Genomic DNA, 11,074 nt, shown 5'->3' on the forward strand with positions numbered 1-11,074 from the left:
TAATAGAACTAAATACCATATAAAAATTTTGGCAAAAAAGTGATTATTCTCCATTTTGGATTTTGGCCTCAAAGAGAGAAAAAAAAAGCCTAAAAGAGCCTCAAGAGGCTCTCATGAGGGCAATAAATTATACATTTTGGATGAAACTAAATATAACCCTGAAAATTTTGGCATTTCACATTTCATGATTCCAAAGTAGTTAGCATTTTTTTTTTGACAACAAGTAGTTAGCATTTTGTATTTTATGGAAAACTAAACACCCCTTTACAAGATTGTTTCGTATTTTCTAGCACAAGAGGAACCAGCCAATGACCTGGAAAGCTTCCTGATGAGTCATCACTTCCTCCGGGTTGGTCAGCCTAGGTGAGTCAGCACATACTCCGTAAAAGTTCTCTAGACATTTTGACGACACCATGCTTGGAACATGGACACAAATATAATCTCTCGTAGCAATCTCATAGGGAACTATTCAGTCCCGTTGCAATTAACGGATCGGAACGTACTTTTGCTTTGCAAACGTGAATTAATTAAACCTGTGCATAGGCTTCTTCTAGAATCTAGCTGGATTGAAGCTAAACAAATATATGAATTCATGGATGCTAGGCAGACTACTATAAACCAAAGGTGGTTTAATTTACTGGTTTGGAGCAAAAAGCTAAGCTAACCGATCACCACTGGTTTCCAAGTTCGCAACCATTGGTTTTGAGCGAGGAGTGGAATTTGAACCTGAAGGAGAATCGAGGGAAGATAAAAAAACATAGTCACTTATAGCACTCACAGTGAAAGACTCTATCACAGAGTCTAAAATAATTAATTGTATATTATTTATGGTATTTTGCTGATGTGTCAACATATTTATTGAAGAAAGAGGTAGAAAAAATAAGACTTCAAGTCTTATTTAGACTCTAAGTCAACATTGTTCGAGGTAATAAATAACTTTAGACTCTATGATAAAGTCTGCCCTTAGATCGACATTTATTCTCTTTTTGAAATATATGAAATGGTGTAGTACTCCCTTAGTATACATTTTTTGTTGTTTTGAATCAAGGTGGAGACAATTTTTTTAAAAAGACTCCTATCAATAACTTAAAAAATCATTAGTTTTGAGGCACTAAAATTATGTCTATTGATTAGTTTTAAAAATTTCAGTCCCTGCTACAAGAATGTACATCTTATTTTATGAGAAGTCAAAACAACCTTAAGTTTGACTAAATTTATGGAATATATTATCTATATTCAGATCTTTAGCTAAATTTATTATAAAAATATATCACATAATATCTTTAGCTAAATTTATTATAAAAATATATCACATAATTAATTACGCATCATAATACTTTTTTATATGTATGTAGTCAGAATTAAGAATCTTTGACTCTCAACATACATCTTTGTGGGACGTAGGTAGTGTTTACTAAAATTATTGTTTAGTAAGAAAATCGAAATATTATAATAAAAAGCTACTATCGACGTTGTTTACACGTGCCATCATACTAGCTGTACATAATATAATAAACAAATTATAGATATATTCACAAAAAAAAGAAATTATAGATAATAGAATCCAAATAGTCGGATTCTTGCAATTCGACCACCAAATTATGAGAATTATAGTACGCCTGTAACCTACTATCGGAAATATTGGATCTGAAACACTTATTGGACCTATAATTCATTTCTATAAAACAGGCTTCATTGTTTTATTGCAAAATCCAGTTTTTTACAACTATAGAGAAATCAAGACCTCATAATCTTCGGTAGATCTAAAGAGACTTAATTATAGCGTATCCTTTTGCAAAAATATAAGGATTGTCAATAACAAATTTCTCTTTCATCCCTAGCCTTCAAGTCATTTGGTCTAGGATCCTTTCTGCGGCTGCTAAATTTATTTCAAGGCAACAGTTGACTTGTCCATGGAGAAGCAAAATAATAAAGGAGAAAACTTTATTATACTACTTTATTACCCTGAGTACAGTAATGATAAACCGCTAGTGGTATCGCCTGATGACTCGTGTCTGCATGCGATGCCAGAATTCAATAACCAACGCCCGTATCCATCTGCATGTCATTGACCATATCTCTCTCTCACCTCTCTCTTCCTGTATACCGTTGACCCACCTCTCTTGATAGCTAGCCACGGTTTTGCAGCAAAACACGTGCGCAAAACCACTAACCACGTGTGCGAACGAACCTAGGCGGGGGTAGAGGGGGGAGGCAATGAGCTCGATATTGTTCTACGTTAAGGTCTTGTTTACTTCCGAAAAATTTTAAGAAATCGATATTATAGCATTTTTGTTTGTATTTGATAAATATTGTCTAATTATGGACTAACTAGCCTCAAAAGATTCATCTCGTCAATTTCGATCAAACGTGCAATTAGTTTTTATTTTCGTCTATATTTAATACTCTATACATGCGTCTAAAGATTCGATGTGACGAAGAATGTGAAAAATTTTGCAAAATTTTTTAGGAACTTAAACAGGGCCTAAATAATTGAACGAGAAAGCTAAAACATGCGTTTAAAAAGGAGGACGTGCTTTATTTGGTGCTTTTATATTACTAGCCGTGCTCACCCGTTTTTTTTTTTTGCAAATCATTTATAAAATAAATGTTGCAATTGTGAACTTGATAGCTATGTACATAATGCTCAATCAGGCTCTATCAGATCATTTACAACATGAAAACAACTATAATTTGGTGTATGATTATATTAACTCAATCATTTGGCAGTACGTCTCAGAATGAATTAGATACTCATAAGGTCTACCATTCATTATAAGTATGTCAGAGTTCTTGACTATTTCTCTAAACTTTTTTTTATGCATGAGTTTTGTCTTTTACAATGTGTTTGTTTTTTTGAACGCAAAAAACATGGGGGAGCTCCCCACGGTGTATTAAAACTTCTCTTTAAGAGGGCGAAAGATACAAGGGAGGAGGAGACTTACAGCTGGGAGTTGAGAAGGAACGAAGCAAAAGAACTGTAGAGCCCAAAAGAGGGAGAGCAGTAAACATAGAAGAAAAGAAAAGAAAAGAAAAGAAGATTACAATCCATCGAGCCACATAACAACTAAAGCTTTGTCATTATCTTTTAGGCATTTAGCTTGAAGGGTAGCTTCATCCTTGAAATTTCTGAGCCATCTACTAAAAGTAGCATGGACACCATCAAAGACAAGTCTATTTCTGACTTTCCATAATTCCCAGGTTGCAATGAGAAAAATTTTAATGAAGTATGGAAGACATAAATGTTGCCTAGTGTGCACAATCCTCATATGCCAATGTTAGGGAACTGATCCAAAAGGCTTTCACCAGCCCAGCAGTCTTTCTAGAAGAGCACCGAGGAGCCATTACCAAGTTAACATGTGGTGATAGAACCGTACAGATCCTTTAACCTAAAGATATCTTTCCACCAAAACGACCCAACTTCTCTGAAAGCATGTTTAAAAAGCAGTGCATCATTATGTAAGAGGAGGTTTTTGATACCCACCCCCCTTTATTCTTGGGTCTTTGAGCTAGAGGCCAGGCAACCAAATTACCACCTTTATTTTTCTCAGAATTCCCTCTCTAAAGGCATTGCTTTCTAATCCTATCAATATCATGTGTCACACCTTTATGCAGCTTGAAAGTACACATGACATAGGTAACAGTGGGAGTAAAAAATGTGTTGATATATTCCACCCTTCCAGAGTATGACAAAAGAGCAGAAGAAGTAGATAGAAAGTTTCTAATGTAAATATATCATTGTATGTGTCATTTTAATTATATGCTTACATGAACAAATTAATCTAACATAAGATTAAAAGGGGCTTGAAATTTTTTAGCTCTAGGAAGGGGCAAGACCTTGTTGTCCCTAGCTAGCTTCGTCCATGATCCTCTAGTCAGCATCCATCATTGTATCCTCATTGTTAGGAGTGCATTCTTAATTAATTAACCATTTTGCATCCCTCCTGCCTTTGGATGTTGATGGCAATTGAGCTCGATTGATAAGTCTTGTTGTATCTAGAGTTCATTCTAGAAGAGCGAGTGGCAATGATAGGGGAGAGGGACGATGATGAAGATTGAAGAGAAGTGATTTATTTTATGGGAGCCAATTCCAAGTACGAGAGTAGGTTCTTTGTTTTCGGGTATGGGAACAACCCTCACAATGTATAGGAGCAAGTTCCACCAATATATAAAATCACCCACTATGAACGTTTAGATGACCAAAGTTGGAGTAGCTAGAAGAATGTTACCTCAGTAAAATATATATATCTTCACAAACAAAATGCATGCAACGTCTGAAAGGTACTAAACAATGCATGAGGTGACAATTTGTAGATTCGTTGGCCGCTAGTAATAACTTTGGTACAATGCCCTGTATATATACATAAAAAATGCAAACCATGAGACAGAGAAGCGTAGAAGGATCACCACACGGCTACAACAGAAAGCATGCCAAGTTGGAGTACTTTCCACGGTAAGGAAGTAGATATGTACATGCTTCGCTTTGTCTCATGTTTTTTGTCGCATTAACTAAACCGTGTACAATTATCCATAGCCATCATGAGTGATGCATTAAACCAACGGTTGAGCTCAAAAACCATCGAACAACACTGCCCCCCTTATTGTGGTTTTGCATGTGAGTGCTCTTAAAGCCTAAAGTCAGTGTAGTAGTGGTGGATGACATGACACCAACAAAGAATAATCCAAACCTATAGGTAATCAAGTCATGCTAGATCAGGTGATTCTGGATGAAGTCACGCGCCAAAAACTAAACACAATGTTAGAGTGTGTGTGTGTGAGAAGTGGAAAGGGTGGTATATTTCTTGAAACATAAAAACATGTAGTGATGTTGCATGTTATGCCCTATCTAGTAGAAATAGAAGGTTTCTTATGAAAGTATATCATTATATGTGTCATTTTATATGCTTACATGGACAAATTAATCTAAAATGAGATAAAAAGGGGGTTCAGTTTTTTTAGGTCAAGCAAAGGGGCAAGGCCTTGCTAACCCAGCTAGCTCTATCCATGATCATCTAGTTAACATCCATTGCTACATCTTCATCGTTAGGAGTGTCTTCTTCATCGACCATTTTCTCCCTCTTGGCCCCAACCACTACTGACAAAAGGCTTGCCTTGAGCTCAATTGTAGGGTTTACTACCTTTGGAGTTCATCCTACAAGCGCAAGTGGCAACGACAGGGGAGAGAGATGATGGTGAAGAATGAAGAGAAGCATTTTATTTCATCAGAGCCGGTTCGAAATATGGACAACCCTCACAGGGTATATATAATCGCCCATTGCGGATGGCTAGATGCCCTAACTATGAGCATCTAGAAGAATTTTGTCTTGGCAAAGTGTATCATGATGAGCGAAAAGCATGCCACATGGGTGTGGAAATATTAAAAAATGCAAGAGGCAACAATTTCTAGATTTGTTGGCCGCTAGTAGTAATTTGGTACATTGCCCCATGTATACAAACAAGAAACTAATGCAACCCATGAGACAAAGAAGCGTAGGACTACCACGCGGCTATAGCAAAAAGCATGCCGAGTTGGAGAGCCTCGAGTGGTGGCGGGGTTTTCCCCAATAAGAAAGTAGACATGTATATGCTACACTTTTGTCTAATGTTTTTGTTGCATTAACTGAACCGTGCCATAATTATCTGTAGCCATCATGAATGCCATGTTAAACGATACGGTCGAGCTAGAGCTAAAATTAATGGTCCTAGTCATTCAAGCAAATAGGGCAGTATTGATTCTTACAAAATAGTAGCAAAATGTGACAATGGTTCAAAACACCTACTATAACTTCATCAAATATTACCCAAACATCTATAAGGTGGGTATACTCTCGTCAAATAAGCATGCCATTTTCGCCAAAGAAAACAATATACATTCTTAATAATCAATTATCGGTCGTAGCCTCAAGGTTATGAAACTTCACGTAGCTAGCTATGGTGTGAACCGCCAGGCCTGTGAAATTATATCGTGAACATTATGCGAGTTTCACGAATTTTAGAGGTACAAAGACAATGAGTTCACCATCATAACTTAAAAATAAATTTTGGCAAAAGTAAAATAAAAATTTATACCAAGAGTTCTTGGGTCAACCCAAACGTAGGAATCCGGAGGGAGGATTTCGTATGCATCATGGTATCAAGAGACGTTGTGACAGATCTGATAGCGAACGGCGAGTCAACTTGTGAAGCAACTGTAGCAGAACCTTACTACAAACGGTTGACAAGGTCAACGTGACTGTCACTTACAGGTTGACCACTAGCACAGGGATGTCCATCCAACAGTGGGGGTCTTTTCTGTAATCGCGTTCTCAAAAGAAAAAACCCAAAACCAGGGGCAGCCCACCCCGGGCAGCTGTTTTCCCAGTCCAGTCCTCCACAGGCGGTATCGGATCTCCTGTGCGCACCTGACACCCCCCAACCAACCCGAAACAGTAGCACGCGCACGTAAAAGCGGGGAGCGCCGCCCCGCAGCGGATCCCAGTCGGTTTTGCGGGACTGTGGGCTCCCACCGCTGGAAACGGTGAGGCGCGGGGGGGCAAAACCGGGGTACCCGTGCCGCTGCCGCGCCCGGAGGCGGTCGCAGCCGCACGGGCGAAACCGGCGGCGACGAATCGGCGATCGCCCACCCAGCTCCCCCCCCCCCCCCCCCCCCCACATATAAACCGCACCCCACCTCGCTGCCGTTTTCCCACGGCGCATCGTGTACAACAGCGGCAGCACGAGCGAGAGCGACAAGTGGTTTAGAGTAGACCGGGTGGAGTAGAGATTGGCGGTTTGCCGGCGATGGAGAGGGGCGACGGGGGAGGGGGAGGGATGGCGCCGCGGGGCGGCGGGGTGGGGTCGGCGGCAATGCTGGGGCTGGACATGCACCGCGCCCCGCAGCAGATGCACCCGGCCGCCGCGTTCCAGCACCAGCAGGGTGGGTTCCAGCTGCAGCAGCAGGCGGCGCCGCCGCCGCCGTCGTCGTTCTCGCCCTACTCCAACACGTCGTCGTCCAGGGTCGTGGTGAGCGCGGCGGCGGTGGGGGCAGGGCACGACGACGACGTGGTGGGCAACGGTGGCGGCGGGAAGGGAGGAGTGGTGGTGCCGCAGCAGCAGGCGCAGCAGATGGCGTCGGCGGCGTGCCCGTGGACGAGGATGAAGTGGACGGACGCCATGGTGCGCCTGCTCATCGGGGTGGTGTACAGCGTCGGGGACGATGGGGAGGGCGTGGCGACGGCTGGCGGCGCGGGGGCAGGCAGGGCGGGCAGGGCGGGGCACGGGCACGCGGCGGCGGCGCAGCAGCAGAAGAAGGGCAAGTGGAAGTCGGTGTCGCACGCCATGATGGACAAGGGCTTCGTGGTGTCGCCGCAGCAGTGCGAGGACAAGTTCAACGACCTCAACAAGCGGTACAAGCGCGTGGTGGACCTGCTGGGCCGCGGCCGCGCCTGCCGCGTGGTCGAGAACCACGCGCTGCTCGACACCCTCGACGACATGACGCCCAAGGCCAAGGACGAGGCGCGCAAGCTGCTCAGCTCCAAGCACCTCTTCTTCCGCGAGATGTGCGCCTACCACAACAGCGCCGCCGCCGCCGGGGGATCGCACCTGCCTGCGCACGCCGGCGGCGGGGACGCCGCCTGCCTCCACCACCCGGCGCCGGTGCCCGTGGCCGCCGCAGCCTCGTCCGCCGCCCGCCACGCCTACGCGCAGCATCAGGCGGCCCCGTCCCCGCCGGGGATGAAGGACTCCTCCGCCGACGTCGCGGACGACGACGACGACGACGACGACGACGACGACAGCGACGACGACGATGCCGTGAGCGACAACAGCGACGAGGACGTGGACGACTACGATTTGGAGGAGGAGGACGGCCACATGTACCCCAGCAACAACCGCCCCAGTCATCGTCAGCACAGCGGCGGCAAGCGCGGGCGTGGCGAGGACCTCGACGACGAGGCGGAAGGCGGTGGTACTGGTGGGAGAAGCGCGAGGAGGAGGAGGCGGCGGAAGAAGGCGGCGCGGGTGGCACCCGACCCATCGGCGATGCTGCGGCAGGTGAAGAGCGAGCTCGCGTCCGCGACCGCGGCGATGGACCCGCATCAGGTCCGATCCTGGATGCGTCGCCGCGCGCTGGACGTGGAGGAGCAGCAGATCCGCCTGGACTCCCACGCGTGCTACCTGGATGGGCAGCGGCTGAAATGGGAGCGGTTCCGCGACGAGAAGGAGCACGAGCTGCAGCGCGCGCGCCTGCAGAACGACCGCCACCGCATGGAGAGCCGGCGCCTGCTGCTCATGCTCCGCCACAAGGACATCGAGCTCGACATGGCCGAGGTCAACTCTTCCTCCGTCGACCACAACCCTGGCGCCGGCGCGTCGCCGCTCGCAGCACACCAGCAGCAGCAGCAGCAGCAGCCGATTGGGTCCAGCCCCAGCCCGTCCACCGCCGGACACCCAAACTAGCTGTCGTGCAGTCGTGCGTGCCTTTCCATTCCATTACCGGTAGCAGTCAGTACTCAGTAGCTGTTCTTTTTTAAAAAGGAAAACTTTTGTTCTAGCATATCATTAGTAGTAAACTTTAGTTCTTCCCGTAGTATCATTAGCAGCAGTAGTTCTCTATCTAGGACAAAAGGACAGTAGTGCTCAAGGGTTTCAGTGTAGCATGTTCATAGTATGTGCGCGGTGTGGCTGTAATATCAGGTCAGACAAATGCATGTTTCTGTTTAGCTGTACTCGTGTACGTACTTCTTTGTTTGTTTGTTCCCCGTTGCTCGATTTGCCCTGTGGAGACGATGGTGGTCAACTGCACGCACAGGGGCAGGCCGACAGGCTGACAATCTACTCCGATCCGTCGCGAATCGAAACCCTTGGCATCGAAACTCACGGCCTCACGGGCATGAGCTCGAGCAATGGGCGGTCTTTTTCTAGAGATGAAGCAGCAGCGGCTCAGGCACCATCATCCTCCAATGGCAGCAGCTCTGCAAGGTTGATAGGAAAAGACAAAAGAGTCTTAGATAGGATTACTTTTTATTTGACAGTATTTGACATTCGAATCATGATTTTTGAGAAATAGATATATTTATTAAATCCAACTTTAAATATATTCGTAAAACGTTGACTTCTATAATATAATGCCGATTTTTGATAAATTTGTTAAATTTCTGTAAACTTGAGTCAACAAATTATGCCGATCTCACTCCAACTAAAGTTTGGACATTATACTCATAATTAAATTACTTAACATGGCACTGCAAATAGAAAATGATATCAAATTATTAAATTGATAGAACATAATTACTCCTACTCAAAGATATTACTCAATTTTATATGTTGACTTTTTTTGGATTTTACATTTGGAATAGGATTCTATGAGATCCTTACCTCATAGGATCCAACGCTTGGGATCATGGTAGGCTAACTCCAACAATGCAACCCATATTCAAAATAGGTCATGCACAGTGTTTTGAGTCTCAAAAAAATATCCTCCGGACTTAAATTGGAGACTTATTTTGCGTACCCTCGCACACAAAACGCAAATATGCGTCTCGCAGACAGGAGAATGCAAATCTCCAGCAACTCCAATTAGAGAAGCCAGGGAGCCGCAAATCTCCAGGGAATCTAGGTAGAACGTAAATCTTCGACAAATCTCTGGCAAATCTCCTACCTGCACCGCTGCAGTGTGCACACACTGCTCGGGCTTGGTTGCTTGCGCCACCGACGCTGCTGCTTGCCTGCTGCAAGCGCTCACCGCTGCAACTCGCTGTGGTGCTCGTTGCTGCCCGGGGCCGGCTGCTCGCGCCGCCACCGCCGCTGCTGGCCACCTCCGCGCGCCATTGTTGCCCGGACTCGGTGCTGCTCGCGGTGTGCCCGCGCAGAGCTTGCTGTCCGGCCACCGCGCCGCCATCCTCGTTGTCCGACCGCCAGCACCGGCCATCCTTGCTGTCCGGCTGCCATCCTCGCCGTCGCGGCCGTCTTCAGGGTCGTCGTCCCCGCTGCACACCGTCTTCTTCCTCGTCAGAGTTGCCGTACCCGCCATCTTCTTCCTCGGCGGAGGAAATTTTGGGTTCTCAGCTGTTGGAGAAGCTAAGATTTGGGTATGTGAGTTTTCTACTGTTGAAGGGTCGAGATGGCGGACTAGAGGGGGGTGAATAGTCCTTTCTAAAACTTATTGCGTCGGCTAACCGAAACAAATGCGGAATTAAAACTATCGGTCTAGCCAGGACTACACCCCTCTATCTAAGTTCTATAGCACCTTGTAAAAGATCTTAAACAAGCAAACAAGGTGCTACCTTAGCAAGAGCTCACCTAAACAATTCTAGGAGCAAGGTCACACAAACCTATTGAAAGGTCCAAATGGCTAGAGGGGGGGTGAATAGCCTATTAAAAAGTTCTACAAACTTCAACTAGACAAGTTAATTAGTAAAACAAAAGGCGAAGCTATTCTAGCACTGGCACAACTAAACTATGCAAGCCACCTACACAAGTCTAGCAAGAAAGCTAAGCTAAACAAGCTACACAACTAGCAAGGTAAGCACATAAGTAAAGGAGAGGTGAGTGATTGTTATACCAACGTTGTTGAGTAGAAATATAGCCAATCAAACAATCACAATTATAAGAGAATCCTTGGCAAAAGATGACACAAGATTTTTTACCGAGGTTCACTTGCTTCCCTTGCAAGCTAGTCCTCATTGTGGCGATAGACCCACTTGATGGATCACGAGCTAATTGGCAATCCAAAGCCAAACCCTCAGCGGGTGCCGCACATCCACTCACAAGATGGGGATCCTCCAAGCCACGAGCAATCAACTAGAGTAGCCAATTGCGATCTCCCGCGGGGAAGGCTCAAGAACCCCTCACAAATCACTTGGTGAGGCTCGAAACAATCTCCAATCACGAGCTCAACACCACCGCTGCTCCAAGCCGTCTAGGGCGTCGGGAAACACCCAAGAGTAACAAGAAATCCGCAGCAAACTCAAGAATCAAGTGCCACTAAATGCAACTCTCAAAGCAATGCACTTGAATCTCACTCAATCTCACTAGGATGAGCAATCAAGCAAGGAGATGAGTGGAGGGAGTGTTCTCTAGCTCAATGTATGTCTCA

General features: G+C 45.4%; 1 protein-coding gene across 1 annotated transcript; it reads left to right on the top strand.

Annotated features, from left to right (window-relative positions):
* Positions 6,656–8,705, top strand: LOC8060364. The gene has a single exon (XM_002455510.2). The coding sequence runs from the start codon at positions 6,781–6,783 to the stop codon at positions 8,434–8,436; it is 1,656 nt and encodes a 551-aa protein (XP_002455555.2). The 5' UTR covers positions 6,656–6,780; the 3' UTR covers positions 8,437–8,705.

Source organism: Sorghum bicolor, chromosome 3 (genome assembly GCF_000003195.3).
Source record: "Sorghum bicolor cultivar BTx623 chromosome 3, Sorghum_bicolor_NCBIv3, whole genome shotgun sequence".
NCBI lineage: Eukaryota > Viridiplantae > Streptophyta > Magnoliopsida > Poales > Poaceae > Sorghum > Sorghum bicolor.

Excerpts from the sequence above, each read along its gene's own strand:
- LOC8060364 (XM_002455510.2), top strand. The coding sequence starts at position 6,781 with ATGGAGAGGGGCGACGGGGGAGGGGGAGGGATGGCGCCGCGGGGCGGC.